The sequence below is a fragment of the Callorhinus ursinus genome, unplaced genomic scaffold, assembly GCF_003265705.2.
Source record: "Callorhinus ursinus isolate GAN/ISIS: 27379988/994484 unplaced genomic scaffold, GSC_fseal_2.0 scaffold2, whole genome shotgun sequence".
Taxonomy (NCBI): Eukaryota; Metazoa; Chordata; class Mammalia; order Carnivora; family Otariidae; genus Callorhinus; species Callorhinus ursinus.
In genome coordinates this window covers 49,868,049-49,886,154 of record NW_027397064.1, presented here as the reverse complement: position 1 = coordinate 49,886,154, position 18,106 = coordinate 49,868,049, and the positions used below count along the sequence as shown (strand labels likewise).

The 18,106-nt window shown below is 42.3% G+C and overlaps 1 protein-coding gene and 1 long non-coding RNA gene across 6 annotated transcripts in view; both read left to right on the top strand.

Annotated features, from left to right (window-relative positions):
- The window catches only part of LOC112806760 (uncharacterized), a 333,839-nt gene extending 317,111 nt beyond the window's left edge, over positions 1 to 16,728 (top strand). For all 3 annotated transcript variants that reach the window (XR_012375023.1, XR_003203930.2, XR_012375022.1), the window contains 2 exons: positions 16,378 to 16,506; positions 16,600 to 16,728. This is a non-coding gene — a long non-coding RNA (uncharacterized lncRNA). The remainder of the gene's footprint in view (positions 1 to 16,377; positions 16,507 to 16,599) is intronic.
- Positions 16,729 to 17,535: 807 nt separating this feature from the next.
- Positions 17,536 to 18,106, top strand: part of ITGA4 (integrin subunit alpha 4) — a 78,133-nt gene continuing 77,562 nt past the window's right edge. For 2 of the 3 annotated variants that reach the window (XM_025849109.2, XM_073881709.1), the window contains exon 1: positions 17,536 to 17,881. In XM_025849109.2, coding sequence (XP_025704894.1) covers positions 17,685 to 17,881 — 197 coding nt within the window. In that variant the 5' untranslated portion in view covers positions 17,536 to 17,684. The remainder of the gene's footprint in view (positions 17,882 to 18,106) is intronic. The other variant, XM_025849102.2, reaches the window with a different exon arrangement.

Sequence of the window (18,106 nt, the reverse complement as noted above, 5' to 3'; positions counted from 1 at the left end):
AGAAAGAAAGAAAGAAAGAAAGAAAGAAAGAAAGAAAGAAAAAGAAAAGAAGAAAGGAAGGAAGGAAGAAAGAAAGAAAGAGAAAATAGTTTGGCATTTTGGAAAAAGGACAGGCCTACAAGGGGCTAGAGTCTATGCTAAAAGAAACAGAAAGCCATTGAAAGGGTTTAAGCAGGGAAAGAATGTGATTTGATTTATGTTTTTAAATGACCACTCTCTGGAAGCTGTGTGGAGAATTGATCGTAAGGGGACAAGAATGGAAGCAGCTTTTAAAGAAATGGAAAAAAAAAAAAATGGTGACCTGAACCTGTATGAAAATGGTGGAGGTGAACACATGTTTTTGAAAATCTCCTATAGGTTTTGTTAGTTACCTTCCTGGAAGCCATCCCCCTTTCATTCCTTGCTAATAGTCCTCTGATATGAATCTGATATACCAGCTCCAGGTGATAAATTATGATTAGTCTAATGACCATCCCTGACCCTCCCATCATCCCCTTTTACACATTCACTTGCCCAACACAGCTCAGAATGTCCTGGTTATCCAAAAAGACTTCAGAGAAAGTCTTCCGGAGGACCCTTCTGTGAAGTCTTTCTTCTTATTGATGATAGAAGGAAAGGCATTCATTCTGTCCAGCTCGCCCTCACACCAACAACTTGATACAGAAAATGGAAAAGGGAAAACATTTCCCAAAGTGTATTCTAAATAATAAATTTGAGGAACACTGTGATAGAGCACAATAGGTTTATTCTCGAAGTTTTTTGAATATCTGTGTGCTTTACGGATGTCTAAGAGAGAGCTAAAGAACCTAGATTTTTCTAAATGTATGTGACCAGAGAATTCCCATTCGGGGATGGTTCACAGAATTAGTCTTCTTCAGAACACCATTGTGGTTCTATTGGACAAAAGAGTGAATTTTATTGAATCAAATATTCTTCAAAATCATGGTATATCAGTGATGTCCTGAGAGAATGCACAACAGGCTGAAAATATCTAAAGATTTAAATGTTAATGTCTTCTGAGCTATAAACAGATCAACTACTTGGGATGTTTGGTGTTAAGATTTGGATTCTCATAAATCTTATTCTCAAGTATTAGAAGAGTTGTTTCAATAAAGATACAGCTAGAAAACTACTTCCTGGATTTTCCCCCTTGTTAAATAGACTCATTATGAACTTGAGTTATTATGGAAGTGGCTACCCTCACCCCAAGAAGGAATTCTGAAAGGAAGGGAGAGAGGAAGGAAGGAAGGAAGGAAGGAAGGAAGGAAGGAAGGAAGGAAGGAAGGAAGGAAACAGCTAGGAGTCTTCTGTATTAATAGTTCATTCTGTCATTATTTAAAAAAAAAAACACTTAATTTAAATAAAGAAAATGAACTACACTAGAAATTTTGCCATGACTATTTACAGACAGTCATAGGTAGAGAGAGGATTTCTAAGTATAATTCACTGAATCTGGTAGTAAAAGATAGCATGCTGTGAAATTTTATCTCATCATAAAAAAGGATTAATATGTCTTATAACTGAATGTCAAAATAGATTTTCATTACATCGTCTAATTTAATTTCTCAACCACAAGATGTTAGCAGAAAAGAGTGATTTATACTTAGCTGCTCAGTTTAGATTTTCTTTGCTGGCATTTCTGACAATAGACTTTATGCTTTACTGGTAGAACTGTGTAATGAAACTCAACTAAGAATATTCTCCTAAAATCTTACTACTCAATGTGTGATCTATAGCCTAGCAGCTTTGGCATCATCTGGAAACTTGGTAGAAATGCAGAATCTTGGGCTTCACCCCAAAGCTACTAAATAAGAATTTGCATTTTAACAAGATTTCCAAGTAATTCATAAGCCCATTAAAGTTTGAGAAGCACTGTCTTAGAAGACATTCTCCAGGTGTTTTATTATCATTGAGGACTATTCTGCCACCACCTGGGGTGATCAGCAGGTTTTCCTAAGAACAAGACACTGGGATTACAGCTCAACTCCTTCACTGTGCACCCACTTAAAATTTATAATTTATAATAGACTGAAAATACTGATGTACAAATGTTGAATAGATATTAATTCCAGTCTAACTAAATAGGGCACAAGTTTATAAAGCATGTTTATATATGCGTGTGTGGGTGTGAGAGAGAGAGAGAGAATGTGACCGAGAGAGAGAGAGAGAGAGCTGTCTGGACTCCAAGTTCACCAATTAGCCAAAATGCAAACAACCAAGTCTTTAGCCACCCAATTTCCCAGAACAAAATTCCCATTTTTTTGGAAGCATTTGGCCCCTCTGAAATGCTTCCACCCTCCATTCTGAATTGGGGGCAGTGAAGTCGTCCATGGGCAGTGGTCATCCTTGGTTGCCGTCCTTAAAGAGGGAGAGAGGGAACGAAAAGTTTAGGACCAAGGCTAGTGGAGAGGAGATTTGAGAGAGGGCTTGATATTGGTAAAAACAAAAGAGGAAATGAGGTATACGCTGTCAGAAAAGAGTAGGCAGGGAAATGAGGAAACCAGCTACACAGAAAAATCAGCATTCAGAGGGAGCAGTCTTCCTTTCCAGGATTGACTTTTGGCTTTAGTGCTGGACCTGAGTATAAGCATGAGATGATCTCAGGAGGCCCTCATAGAGGCCTCCCTCTTGGATGTAGCAGACATATAGGCCCAGGATCATCCACAAGACCCATCGTTCTTACCCAGCTTCCTCCAGACACCCTAAAAGCGGCCTTATAGATCATGTCTCCAAAGATCCCCAAACTGCTAAATCCCCATAGTATTCATCTCATTAATCCCATTCACATGGAGGCCACTCTCTTTTTAATAGTCCCTCCTCTTGCTCATCAGAAATACGACCTTGCTCTGGTTCTCTCACCTCTCTATGATTTCTTCTTAGACCCAATTGTGGGTTGCTTTTCCTCTGCCTGACCCAAAACGTTGGTATCCTCCACAATTCTCTCCAATGCTCGATTTTCTCTCCTTTTCCATGTGCTCTTCTTCATCTATCTGCATGTTTATGATGCTACAAAAAGATCGTATCTTTAGCACAGGAATATCTCTGTCTAATTGTCCCTGGAACATAGTCATTGTATGTATCTCAGAAAACTCAAACTCAATGACCAACGCCGTCATAATTATCTTCCTATTCAGATCTGCTCCTCCCCTTAACCCATTATCACAGTGAATGGCCATATCTAATCACCCAAGAACTGTGGACACCATGCTCACTTCCTCCCTTGTCCTCACCTCATCCCTTTCTCTTTAGCCCTTCAAGATTCATTTAATTTGAACTCTTGGCATCTCTCTCATACATCAGTCATTTAGACTCTCTGCTTCTAATTTCCTCTTCAACCCCAATCTCTCTAGGCATGTTTTTCTACTACATACTTTTTTTTTTTCCGAATAGAATAAAAATTCATATTCTTTAGCATGGCATATGAGGTTTGCATACCCTAATTCCTGCCTACCTCTTTTGTGTCTCTTTCTGCTGCTCCCTGATCTATGCCAAGTGCCTCAAGTCTCCTAAGTGCATTATGTATTTCATACTGTCTTAGAGCTTCGCCCCTCTCCAGTGAGCACCTACTCATATTGGAAGATTCAACCTAGATGCCCCTACCTTAAATAAGCTTTTCCTGACTCTTGAGGTTGACCACATCTTTCTTTGTTCCCACATGGAATATTGCAATTTAAAAAAGGGTAGTACTTAACTTGTTATATGTTGATCTCACGTACACATACCATAATTTCCTTGAGTATGGGATCTTGTCTTATTTATGTTTGCATTTGTAGCACCAAGCACCACTCCCAGCATAGGGTAGCCATCAATAAATATTTGCTGAGAGAAAGAATAAATATATAGGCACGGGATGAAGACGAGGGAAACTGGGAAAATTGTCTATAGTTTACTTGCCGATGCCTAAAATTTGTTTATCATGACAAAGCCAGGCTTAAAATGAAATTCCCTGGTAGACTAGACAGTATTCACAGCATGGGCTAAAAAAATGATAGCAGAGCCATGCTTGCGATAGAGAGACAGGAAAGGAAGCAGATCTCTGAAGGATATGGGCACAGACGAGTGGTCAGGGAGGTTCCAAAAGAAGCCGGGCTGATTTTATCTGTTAACAGACATCTGAGTTACACATACAGAGGAGCCTAAGAGAACAAGCAGGTATACCCTCAGACAAATGTTTCTCTTGTAGGTTCAATTCCCAGACAGGAGATCTTTGGATGTTGTTTACAAGTCAGACTATCATTTCACTTCAAACGGTATCTGTAGCCTGTGTGTAGCTGAGCTCTCTCTGGTGAAAAATGAGGATTTCCTCTAAACTGGAGTCAAAAGCCATTTGAAAGTCCTGTCTGTGAAAGATTATCAAATGAGGTTATGAAATCTGGGAGATTTTTTTTTTTTTTCCAAGACTGTTCTCCTGGCTTAAAAACCAGGCTGGTGCTAGTAACTGTGTGCTTTAGGATGGGAGTCTGTTGAGGGCAGTTTGAAGAGGCTTAGTCCTACCCTGCCTCCATTCTGCTCTCCCGTTTTTATTTTGTAACCAGCCTCAGGGGCTCAGAGTTATTAACATGCCCATTGGCAGTAACTATTGCCAATACTAATGTTGATCCCCAAACCAGGATTCATGTCGGTCAAACCACTAGAATTTCATTTGACTCAATGAAAATTTTTTCAGTTGAAAAGCATTTCATGCTTTTCATGCTTTCATTTCATGAAAGCATTTTTGCTCATTCCCTGAGCTATTATGAGTTGAAGACCGAATTGGATTTCATAAAGATTTATGAATACTTCCAAAAACACTTAAGAGCCGAAAGCCATGTAGTCACTTTTTCCATGTCTGAATAAAACGTGAGGCTTGTGGAAGTGACCAGTGCTGAAAGAGCAGGACATGGATTTGGATCATTTCTGCCCAGACCCTGCTCCGTCCGCCACAGGGCTCATGGCTCTGCCTCTGAAGAATTAGGCAAGCTTGCTGAAGCCTCGGAGTACATCCTTTGCACTATTAACTCATTGGAGTTCAGTTAAATGTTGGGATAACCCACCCTTCATTATCGGCAGAAATGTAGAAGGGGCAATTATATCTCAAATGTGAATAACCTGAAATTTATTCTGCATAAGAGTTGAAGCAGATCTACTTTTACATTTATACTTGAATATAGGTAGGTCAGGTGGTACAGGAATTATTTTTAATAAAAAGTCTCATGATTAAGGTTTGACTTACATGGATCTAGAAGGTCATTCTGTGTAACTTCATTCCCTCAGCCTTATTTCCAATACTTACCTCTTACGCCTGGGAAAGGCACTAGGTGAAGCAGAATGGCTTCTCAAAATTACCTTGGTAGAGTGGTGAAAAGTTTGAATTCCCAAGGCTTCCTTAATTTACAAGGAAAACATTGTGAACCTGAATCTAACTAAGCTAGGAACGAAACAGGAGCTCTCAACCTGTAAAGGCAAGATTTCTTTAGATACTGAGCTTTTCTTCTCTATACACAGCATAGGTTCTGAAGTGGATTGGAAAGAAATAGTAAAGATCAGTAAATTTGAATAGCAGACCAGGTTGAAATTATTTTTTTTTTTTTAAGATTTATGTATTTCAGAGAGGAGGGGGAGGGGCAGAGGAATTTAAGCAGACTTTAACTGAGTGCGGAGCCCGACTCGGGGCTTGATCTCACGACCCTGAGATCACGACCTGAGCTGAAACCAAGAGTCAGCCGCTCAACCAACTGGGCCATCCTGGTGTCCCCTTAGTTACTTATTAACACTATAAGGTGCCCCCTTCCACAGGCAATCTTCATATCTTTAAGACACCAAGGCCAGTCAAGACAAATCATAGGTTCTTCAGCTCTGTTCCCAGTGATTCCCCGGGGACATTGAGACTTGCTCCTTTTGTCAGTTTCCACCTGTTTCCTGAACCTTAGTTTTGCCGCAGCCGCCTTCTCCTCCTCCTTCTTCCTCCTCTTCTTCTTCTTTTCCATTTCTACTCTTCATTTGAATGGATTAATCTTAGTTTCTCTAACTCAAACTTGAGGAAGGTGTTTCTGTTTTTGCCCGGTGCTGCTCCCAGAGACCCTGGCAGCCACTCAGATCGGCTGTCCCTTGAGATCGGCGAATCCAGTCTACCGGTAAGGAAATGTGAGGGGGCGTCAGGACTGTAGTCACTGGCCTTGAGCAAGCCAGTTAACACTTTGGAAGCTACTGCCTTGTCTCTAAAATGAAAGAAATTATTCTACCTCACTCAGTATTTTCTTCTAAGGATTAAACCTGTAATATAAAGTTTACTTAAGGAGCCAGGAATAAGCCTTGATAAGACAGCATTACCTCCTACTTAACTGGTGAGTATTCTAGGTAGCAGAGTATTGACTGCCATTTTTAGTTGAGATACTTCTAGGTCAGAATTCTCCCTGGAATTAAAACTGGCATCTCAGCACTTTGTACCAGGAATAAATGTAGCAGCTAGGACTGACTAAAGTCACAGAGGAGTGTGAACTACCTATAATCATATTAACTTTAAAAGATATCAGCTAAGTTGCAGACTTCTTATATTGAATTTTCAATCTCTCCTCCCTGGAGTTATCAGTAATAGTCTTTACTTAGATGTGGCCGAAGAGGGAAAAAAAGAAACATCAACAACAAAACCTAGTTGTTAACACGGTCAATGCTGTGTCTGATCTATTGTAGAGGTCTACACCCCAGTTTATGCTGACCTCACATTAATGAGACCTGGGGTGGCACTTCCTTTTATTAGGGCAGTTAATCCTACATGCAGAAGATTCTCAGTTCTTTACATACAATTACTCAAAGCTCAGTCTCCATTAATAGAGGTTACAGTGTTCTCCAATCATACTACAAAATAATCTTTAATGAGGTCTGCATACTATGGAAATGTTGTCTTTGCTGTTCTCCCCACCCCTGAGATCTAAGTGTTTGTGATCTGTCTAGATGCCTTTGACATTTGTCTCTGAGTTTGCAGTGCTTCTGCTCCTAGTTGCTCATCTCTTGGTGAAAAGAGTAACTTTCAGATTAAGGCTAAGATGAAAATCATGTCTCTCTCTCTCTCTCTCTCTCTCTCTCTAATTTAAAAGTATAGTTTTGGCTACCATGGTGCATTTTGTATTCTTTCCTTTTGCACCATATAATGCCCCTCGGATCTCAAGGTTTACTGATAATTATTTCACAGCTACTTTAGTGCAGCTCAGAAAACATACTCTGTGAATTGTGAAGATCCATACAAGTGTAATTTATTTTTTGGTCATTTATCCCAACACCACATATATATGAGTACAAAGGGAAATGAGTCCCGGGCAAGGCAATTGTGAAATCTCGTAAAGGAAGAAACTGTTTCTTTTCTCTACATTAATCACTTCTGACACCAAGTGTGTGGGTTTTCCACACCGGGTAACTCTCCAGTTCTCTGCAGACACCATCTGGGTGTCCTATGATTTAATTCAGTTCTGACACTGACACCCAGAGTTAACACAGACCCTACAGGTTAAGGGCTCAGTCCCACAAAGAAAGATGCCAGTCAAAAATCTGGGCCTCCCATACTTCTGACTGACTGGATAAAAATCAGGGTCCCCATGACCCTGTCCTTAGGTTCCATAATTAGCTAGAATGGCTTACAAAACTCAGGGAAACACTATATTTACCAGTTTATCACACAGGATACAACTCAGGAATAGCCAGGTGGAAGAGATGCATAGGGCAAGGTATGGGGGTGGGGAGACATGCTGAGCTTCCATGTCCTCTCTGGGCACACCACCCTATCAGAACCTCAGTGTTCACCAACCCAGAAGCTCTCCAGAGCCCATCATTTAGAGTCTTTATGAGGTTCCATTATACAGACACCCTTGATTAAATCTTTGGTCTTTAGTGTTTGTACCTAATTTCTAGCCTCCCTTTTCTCTCCTTTGAGGTTGGGGAATGGGACTCAAAGTTCTAATCCTTTAATCACATGGTTGGTTCCCCTGGCAGCCAGCCCCCATTTTCAGGGCCTTTCCAAAAGTCACCTTTATCCCTCCAGAGCTATTTCAGAAGCTGAAAACAAAACCCAAATATTATAACCAAGATGGTCCTTTCACCTTTATCACTTAGGAAATTAGGATTTTAGGAGCTCTGGCCAGGAGCTGGAGACAAAGACCGAAATACATATTTCTTATTATATCATAGTATCACAGCTAGAAAAGAGTGTTATCTGACATTTCTGGAAAGAAAAGTTAAACATTTATATTCTGCACATAACTAACCCAGCATATAAAAGACAGATGGATGATTGAGTGATACACAGATAGCCAATTATAGATTTTGATATACAGACTTTATTCAAGATTCATATTTTTCTCCTTACATTTACATCATCTCACCTTTTTGAATAGTTATCAACTGAACTGAATGCCTTTCACCTGACTATCTGTCTATGTGATTTCCTGATTCCTAGTCAGACTCTGACAGTATAGGGTTCTCCAGCTATATATGGTAACTTAAAACAGTAACATTTTGGAAACAGAAATAACTTTGGCGACAATCTAATTGAACCCTTTCATTTTAATAACAAAGAAGCTATAAAAATATAAGGACAGTTTCATTATTAGACTTCGGGTCTCCCAAATTGCTACCTGGTCTCTAAAACTGGTTTTTAAAAAAGCCTGCCTAGGGGCACCTGGGTGACACAGTCAATTAAGGGTCAGTTAAAGGTCTGATTCTTGGTTGCTGCTCAGGTCATGATCTCAGGGTCATGATCTCAGGGTCGTTAGATCAAGCACCACCCCACATCAGGCTCCACACTCAGCTCGGATCTGCTTGAGATTCTCTCTCCTTCTCCCTCTGCCCTCCCAGCTTGCTCTTTTTCTCTCTAAAATAAATAAGTAAGGGGCACCTGGGTGGCTCAGTTGGTTAGGTGACTGCCTTCGGCTCAGGTCATGATCCTGGAGTCCCAGGATCGAGTCCCACATCGGGCTCCCTGCTCAGCGGGGAGTCTGCTTCTCCGTCTGACCCTCCCCCTCTCATGCTCTCTCTCTCACATAAATAAATAAAATCTTTAAATAAATAAATAAATGAAATAAGTAAATCTTAAAAAAAAAATTTAAAAAGCCTGCCTATTCTTATGTGAAGCATGAAAAGAGTAAGAAATATCTCTAGAGTTCACAAAGAAAATGTTTATATTATTATTATTGTGTTGAATTAGTATTACCATCCCTTAGACAATAATAAAAGATGGGTCTGAAATGGATTTTTTTCACTCTTATCCACAATTCTAATGAGTTCCTTATGAACAACATGTGGCTTTAAAACCAAAATAGTTTTTGGGGCGCCTGGGTGGCTCAGTCGTTAGATGTCTGCCTTCGGCTCAGATTGTGATCCCGGGGTCCTGGAATCGAGCCCCGCATCGGGCTCCCTGCTCAGCGGGAAGCCTGCTTCTCCCTCTCCCACTCCTCCCACTTGTGCTCTCTCTCTCGCTGTCTCTCTCTGTCAAATAAATAAATAAAATCTTAAAAAAAAAAACCAAAATAGTTTTTCTAGTTTCTATAAACAGAGGAAATTTACTTTACTGGGTCAATATACTGTGCAACTGTTATAAACAAAGCCGATCTTCAGTGTGCACCAAAAATAGAATATCCAATCTGTCTGCTGGTCTTCCAATGCATAGACATGAGAGAGAGCTAAAATCAATTTTTGTAGTATTATTCATTATATTTTACTAATCCAAATTAGAAATAATTCTAAAGTTTCTGTAGGATTTTAAACAATTCAGGAAACTTTGGTACATTAAATTATTTTTCTTATTTCTCACTATTGTCCTTACAAAGTGGTATAGCCCCTCTCCACTGTTTACATTCCTCCTATTTACTGATGATATTTTAGTCTCTGATGTTCTCTTATCTTTTATCTTGTCTACAAAGAATAATCTCTGTGTTCTTTCAGAGTGGTCTGGTTTAAAAAGAAGAAAAGAAAAGGAAGGAAGTTAACTTAAACTAGATTTTTTTTCCCTTTAATCCCCCCACTGAACATTTAGCTACTTTGAACACATCACTATAACACTATATGTAATTTGTACTATATTCATAATGCATTTTGTTATGTTGCTTTGAAATTGTTTTCTGGTTTCAAGTTTGTGTGTGTAGTCTAATCAGATTGCCAGCTATTCAAGAATAAGAACCTATCTTTAATTTCTTTTGTGTCTTTAAAGTGCTTGGAGCATATGTACATAAATGTTGTGTGATATAACTTTACCCATGATTAAACAATTTTACACTGTTTATTCACCACATCCCTTTCCAAAATGCCTAGGAATGCTGTTTTGCCAGATGAGGTCATCATATGAGAGGCTTTGGATAAGACACTGTTGTGGAGCACTTTTACAGTGACTCTAGCTCTGAGAATATAGGAGAGTGATACCGTGAACTATCTGTGTGTCATGTGAACCTTTGAGATCCCTGCGTGTACCAGTTGTTAAATCATTCCAGTGCACAAAGCCAATCCCCCAGGTCAGATTACTTTTGAGATAAAATGTTGTCACATAATAACTATGTGCTCTGAGGGGAAAATGGCTTTAGACTAGGTCCTCTCTACATTGTAACAAAAGGAGCAATTGTTTCTTTTTCTGAACTGAAGCATGAAATAGACTTGGTTTAAGAAGTTATAAAGTATTAGTTTCAGGAGTTTTGAAAAGACTGTAAAAACAAAATTTCTCAAAATTGCCCTTCTACTCCAGAAAAATTACCCCAAACACCCCAGCCAGAAGAAACCTCTCTGTCTGTGGAGTTTCTCTGTTATGTACCATTTTATATGGCATTTGGTACCTACTGGCTTAAATGGCTATGTCGTCATCTGTTGATTTCCCAAACTAAAGGGAACATTTCCAGAGGGAAGGAGAAATAGGCTATGTTTAGGGTAGATAAAAAAAGGAAGTTAGCTTGAGGCCAGGCATGGAAGGTATTAAAGCCCAGGTAAGAAATCCTAATTTAATTGGGTTGAGCTGGGGAAGGAGCCATTAGGAGTCCCTGAGTGGGGAAATGACATATTCATAGTTGTGCTATAGAAAAAAAATCATGTGCTTATATATGTCAATGTATTGAAAAGTCACAAGACTAAAAATAGGAAATTATTATTTATTGTCTGGTTACCTATCGGAATGCACATCTAAAAAGGATAAGGATCCCAAATCTGTGTACCATGTTATGTACAGCATCTCTCAGCTACACATAATAGGTGCTCCAGAAATATTTGTTGAATGAGTGTATAAATAAATGTAAGCAATTCGAGACAGAAAATGTCCCCTATAACTTAGACAACCTTCCACATACGAGCCCTGAGTTCATATTTCCATACATCGTTTATCTCTAGAGGTATTTTATTTCTACATAAATTATATCATTAATGATGATGATGATGATGATGATGATGATAAAATAAGAAGAATGAAGGAGTAAGGGCTACTATTTATTCTGTATTGATTATGTGCGAAGCACTGTATTAAGTGCTTTATACCCACACACATTCATTTCCCCATCCAAACAGAGAAAACGTAAGAAATTAAAAGCCAAGTTTGAGCAACACTAACATGCCACCCAAGGTTTGGATTGGCAGTGATAACAGACACCTTCGATGACCCACCCTCTGGGTTACCTGAACCCCCCTGCTACTGGGTGGACCCTTTCAGCACACTGGCAGTTTTCCAGGGAGTCTGTGTCCCTCCTCTGCCTGAGGACTCTTCTAGTGTCTGGAAGTGTGCTTGCCGGCAAAGTGTGGTGAGGTTAACCTCCTACCAAGTAGAGCATGGGTCCTTGGGTAAATGCTCCAGCCTCTCGTTTTTCCAGTGAGGAATTCTAGAGTGTGTTCCACACAGTTTCTCAGCAGGTTTCAGAACTCTTATGATTGAGAAGACTCCTTGTTTCATGTTTCTTTTAAAAGCAAACTTGTCATTTGATATTTATATTAGAGCATCAGGAAATCTGGTCTAATAGTATCTTTCAGAAGAAAAGAATTAGAGCTTCCGGTTTGTTGTTGGGAACTTTATTACTCTAAAAATAAAACAAAACAACGACAACCAAAAACCTTTATTGTCTTAGTTTGAATGCCCTGAGAGCAGGCCTTGGGACACGCACTTGATTGCGGTCAAGTTATTGAGGAAAGGTGGGGGACGTGCCTCAGAAGAGTAGATTAAAGGGAGTCTCGGAGACATTGAAAACGTTTTCTTTATGGATCACTAACTGTTTTACTTGTTGCATGTTTTACTTTAGTAATTTTTTAAAAAATAAAGAAAAACAAAAGAAAAAATAACCAACAGTACTTGCTAGACATATCTGATTATTCTACCATCACAGACTCATCTCTAAAACTCACCCAGCATGATCCAAACCCATTCTCCCTTTTCTCTCCATTTCCACTCTTTCCTCTGCTTTTCGTGTTGCTTTTCATGGTACCATCATTGTCTCAGTCACCCGGCCTGTCATACCTTACTTCTCCGTATTACCTGTCCTTGACAATTCATGTCAGTTTTTTCCCCAGTGTCTTATACCAATTCTTTCATTTCCCCTGCCCTACACTCTACCTAAATTTAGGTCTCGAGACTGCCCTTTATGCCAACACCCCAACTGTCCCTTCTCCCCCCCAGTGTATGTGGCATTCACATTTGACTATATTGTCTGGTTTTGTAAAGCATATCACCCGTCTCCTTGAAAATTATAAGCTGCTTGAAGTAGGACCTATCTTCACATGTCTTTGCATCTACTAAGCCACGTAATACATTGTTTTGCATGTAATAATGCATGAAAATAAACTCATAAACACTCATATTTCTCTCCATTTATGACATTAATAATAGAAAAAGTTCAAATCATGTAGGGGCCATTCAAAAAATACTTACGGAGCACCTGCTCTGTACCAGCCAGATATCAGGGGCTAGAGATTTAGTGCTGAACAACTGCAACAACACAATGAGTGTTCTATGCTCATATTCTAGAGAGAAAGACAGAGTGAAAAAGGAAATACATATATGATGATGAGTTAAAGGGCTCTGAAGAGAATAAATAGCATGGCCTGTGAAAGAACAATGTGGTGACCTATTTTAAATGGGCGGGCAAGGAAATCCTCTGGGGGAAGACCTTTAAGTTAAGGCTGAAGAAAGATACAAATCATGTGCAAAGGCGGAGGTTCTGTGTGCAGGCAGAGAGAACAATATGGACAGAAGCCTCCAGGGTGAAAAAAACTTTGATGCACTTAAGGAAATTAAGGAAGATCTAGGTGGCTAAAACGACATGACCTGGGGCAAGTGGCCGATGGCAAATGTGCCAAGTAGTCAGACGCCAGGTCACTGGGTCCTTGTAGGCCACCTTAAGTTTGTACTGGAAGAGCAGTGGGAAATTATTTAAAGGATTTACATAAGGGAGAAGCATGCATGATTTGATTTAGAATTTTAAAAGTTCACTTTAGCTTCTTTGTAGAAAACTGATAGTGTGGGGAGGGATGAGTAGGGAAAACCAGGTAGTGGATTATTGAAAAGCCCAGGTGAGACTTCTGCACTTGGAAGAGGGGACCAGCAGACAGAAGGACCGCAGGACAGAAGAAGTTAAACAGACCAACTTGAGATACAGTTTGAAGGTTGAACTGATAGACCTTGATGATTGATGGATTACATGCGGAGAACAGAGAGAGGAAGAAGTCAAGGATTACTTTCCAAATTTCTGGTCTGAACAACTGGGCAGACAGAGTGCTATTTATTAGAAAGGAAGAGATTGGGGGGAGGAATAGTTCAGACTCAAGTGAGGAACAGAACTCAGTGTTAGATACGTTATGTTCACAATGCCCACTAGACAACCAGGTAGAGAGGTCAGGTAGGCGGTAAAATATATGAATCTGCAGCTCTCAAGAGAGACGTGGAGACAGGAACTGGGGACTCACAGTGGTATGTAATAGTACTATATAGGTGGTACTTAAAGACACAGGAAATGGGTTAGATCTCCTAAAGAGGGAGGAAAGAGGGCTCGGAATGGAGCTCTGGGGCTGTCCAACACTGTGGTGGAGAGAAAGCAGCCAGCGAAGGAGACTCACAGTGGCCAGATAGAAGGGGGGCGGGGCTCAAAAAGGTAGTATTCCAAGAATAGAGCCTTTTAAGAAAGAGAAATGCTCGCTCTGAGAAGCTGGTTGAGCCCATATTAGAATCCTCCTTACTGGGGAAGACTTCTTACCAAGGATAGAGATGATTTGGATTTCATCTTTTACGCTTGAGTCCTTGATGCAGCTCCTGGCACACAGTGGCCACCTGTAACCTGTTGATCAAATGACACATATTAATTGGATGACTGCATCTTTAAGTTCAGTTGAGGGTGAAGAATGGGCATAAGTTGTTTTGAGAAGTTCTCTTCTCCCCATCTCTCCTCCTCCCCCGACATGATTCTCACACTTGCCTACAAAAGCACTTATTAGAGAGATAACAGTATCTCCAGGCAACACTTTATTCCTACTGACTTAACAAAAGTGAACTGTTCTCTAAGCCTTGGAGGAAGGAAACTCCGGGCTAATATGGAGTATGAAGTAGTGAATGAAGTGTATGAAGTAGTGACGGGTAGCCATAATCATCACCACACTCACAGAAATAAGGTCATGCCCCAACAAGTGCCCTACTGACCATTACTCATCTTGATAATGCTATGAAAAAAATTGCGTTGAGTGGATTTCATTGCATAAGCATTTGGTAAAGGGAGGGAAAGAAAGAGGGAGGTGTTTAGGTCAGTGGCATGGCTAGAGTCTGGAGGGTATGGGAGTGCCTTTGATATATCTGTTTCTTGAGCCTCAATTGAAAATGTTGTGGCTGCAAACGAGAGGGACTGCTGATTTCAGAATGATGACAACGTTTGCTAGTTGAGAACTGGGTTGAAATCAGCACATAGATCTACTCAGAAAGAAACACACCCTGAGTGGAAAACAGAGCAGGACCCTTCCACCATAGGCCCTGATAGCTACTTTTCTGGAAGCCACTTCATTTCATTTTTACAATAGATTTATCACACACTATTATTTGCCTCTTACTTTATTGCAAATAATGAGAGAGGGTTACTGTTCCTTTTGTTTGTTGACAAAAGAGTAAAAATAATTGGGTTGGGTGTGGCTAGAATATCCTAACATTCCACAGGTATCTCAAACTCCACCTGTCTAAAACTCAGTTCATCAGTGCCTGCCCACCATACACATTCACATGCATGCCCATACACAGGCATAGCCTCATTCCTCCGGTGCATTTTTTTCTCTTTGAATTAGCACCATATACCCAGTTCCCAAACTCACACACTCTGACTCCTTCTCAGCTCTGCATTCATATTTACCAATACTATCACTGGGTTTTATTGGGTTCTATCTCACAGATATCTCTCGAATCTATTTTTTCCTCTATCCCTCCTTCTTAGTTTAGGCCACCACCATCTTGACAGGTACTGTTGCGGGAAGCCTTCAAAATTAGGTTTTCTGTATTCAGTCTTTTCATTTCACATCTGAAGCACAAGACAAATGGGCTTTTATTTTTTTTAAGACTTTTTATTTATTTATTTGACAGAGAGACACAGCAAGAGAGGGAACACAAGCAGGGAGAGTGGGAGAGGGAGAAGCAGGCTTCTCGCTGAGCAGGGAGCCCCACACGGGGCTTGATCCCAGGACCTGGGATCATGACCTGAGCAGAAGGCAGGTGCTTAACGACTGACCCACCCAGGTGTCCCAAGACAAATCTTTCAACTGCTTCCTATCCACCCCAGCACAGAGTTAAAAATCCCTAACCTGGTATAGGATGTTCATGTTGTGTCCCTGCTTCCCTAGGCAGCTTCCTGTAATACTGTGTGTGAGCAGCTAAATGCTCCAGCCAAGACCCCTTCTCCCAGTTCCTCTGTCTGACCCCACCAGCATCATCCTTCATTCTTCCTCTCAAATTGCTCAGCCTAACTCACCCCTCTTTGTCCTTCAAATCTCTTAAGTGTCCCTAAATCATTCAGAACTTTCTCTAGTTAGCAAAATTTGTTGGCTGAAAATTGTCCTGAAGGCTTGTCCTGCCTTGCTCACTGAGGTATCCTGTGGGCTTAGCATAGTGACTGCTCAATAAATATGCTGAAAAGAAGGAACAAGTATTTTAATGATGTGTCTGCCATTACAACTTAAGATGTGCTGTTTCAGTTTGGCTTTAATGAACCCTTTCTTTCTTTCTTTCTTTTTTTCTTTCTTTCTTTCTTTCTTTTTTTTTTTTTCTTTCTTTCTCTTTCTCTCTTTCTTTCTTTCTTTCTTTCTTTCTTTCTTTCTTTCTTCTTCCTTCCTTCCTTCCTTCCTTCCTTCCTTCCTTCCTTCCTTCCTTCCTCCCTCCCTCCCTCCCTCCCTCCCTCCCTTCCTTCCTTTCTTTTTTAATTCATATAGTATTAATTAAGAACTGGACCTGCATCTCCTGCAAATACCAGCCTAACCCGTTATGGCCGTCTCTCTAGTTGCTCTAGAACTTGAAGCACATCTGGATAGCATTGGGATAAAAATCGTCACCCAGTTCAGGTATGCTGTGCTGTGGGTCTCCAGTGCATTTTCTCGGGTCCATTATGGTGTCTTTCTCTTGACCTCGTACTGGGTCTACACCCCTGATGGCAGGTGTATCCTTTGGCGACGATGGATGCATGGAGAGGAGGGCCATAGAGAAGCAGACGGAGATACCTGCTAAAGTGAGGCAAGTTGGTGCTTCCTTAACCCAGCCTCCGCGTTGGACTCTGCAACAGCCTAAACCGTGTTCCATTCAGTTTGCCCCGCTCACCACTCCTCTGCCTCAGGAACGCAGCCCGGACTTTAGAGGAAGTGTGGGGTGGAAGGAAGTGGGCATAGAAGGGTGCAGGGCTCTTGAAGTGAAGAGCCATAACGTCTTTGTCACCGAAGCCTGCCTCAGGAGCTTTCAGGGAGTTCCTTTTGTTTATTTGGCTTTAATTTATGGCCCTTTGGTTAATTTCTCTAGTGGTTGCTTATGCCCTCTCTGCGCACCCCCACCTTCCCCCAGCCCATCAGAGATAGAGCTTAACTATCCACGAAAAGATCCAGACAGGTCTCCGCCTCCGTCCTGGTGCCCGAGTTTGTGGCTGGCCTTTTTTGGGCCACGCCAGGCAGGCCGCGGAGATCCCATGCTCGTCGTGGTGCGCGCGCGGCTCAGGTTGGGGCCACGCCGCTCCGCAGCCAGGCCTCAACCACGGTTCAAAGGCGAAGTCCGTGTCTCTTCCAGCTCCCCTCTTGCAAAGCCTGGGAGTCCAGAGTTATCCCGCGCTCGGCGGGTTGGGAGGCCCCGGCCCGGACTCGCGTCCGGCGCAGCCGAGGTCCCCCAGCGCCCCCTACAGCCGCGCGTGGGGTGAGACGGCGCAGGGTCCTGTGCCTCCGCACCACGCCCGGGACCCCACCCAGAGGCTCCCCGGGACTGCGCGAGCACCCGCAGCTCCTGGCCGCAGAAGCGGGGCGTGGGCCCGGCGGGTGTGCTGCATCCCAGATCAATCTCGATTGCTCCGCCCGCCGCGGCCCTACTTCCCCTCCCTTCCCCTGTCCCTCCCTCCTTCCCTCCCTGCCTCCTTCCCTCTCGCCCGCCGGCGCCGGACACGCTGCTCTTCTCTTGGGGCGCTTTTCCCCTTGGCCGACCGTCTCATCCCGCGCAACTTTGGGACCGTGGCCGTTTGGTGTTGAATGTTCTCCTCCGAGAGCGCATGGCTGGGGAAGCGAGGTGCGGGCTCAATCCCCGAGGGGCCGCCGTCTGGGAGGCGGTGCTGCTGCTGCTGTGCCTGGGGGTCCCAACCGGGTTCCCCTACAACGTGGACACCGAGAGCGCGCTGCTCTTCCAGGGCCCCCCCAACACCCTGTTCGGCTATTCGGTGGTGCTGCACAGCCACGGGGCGAACCGATGGTGAGTGGAGTGGGACCGGGCGCTTTGGGCATCTGAGAGCCGCGAGGGAGCGGCGCCTCAGGGATCCCCTGCCCAGTTCAAACTTTACTCCCTTTGGAGGAGCCAGAAGGGGTGCGCTGCGACGGCCAGCCTGCTGGATCTGCTCGGGAAGCTAACTGATCTCGGGGTGGCACGCCTGGGGTGCGCTCTGGTGTAAGGCTCTGGAGCTGCGAGTTGGGGGTGGCG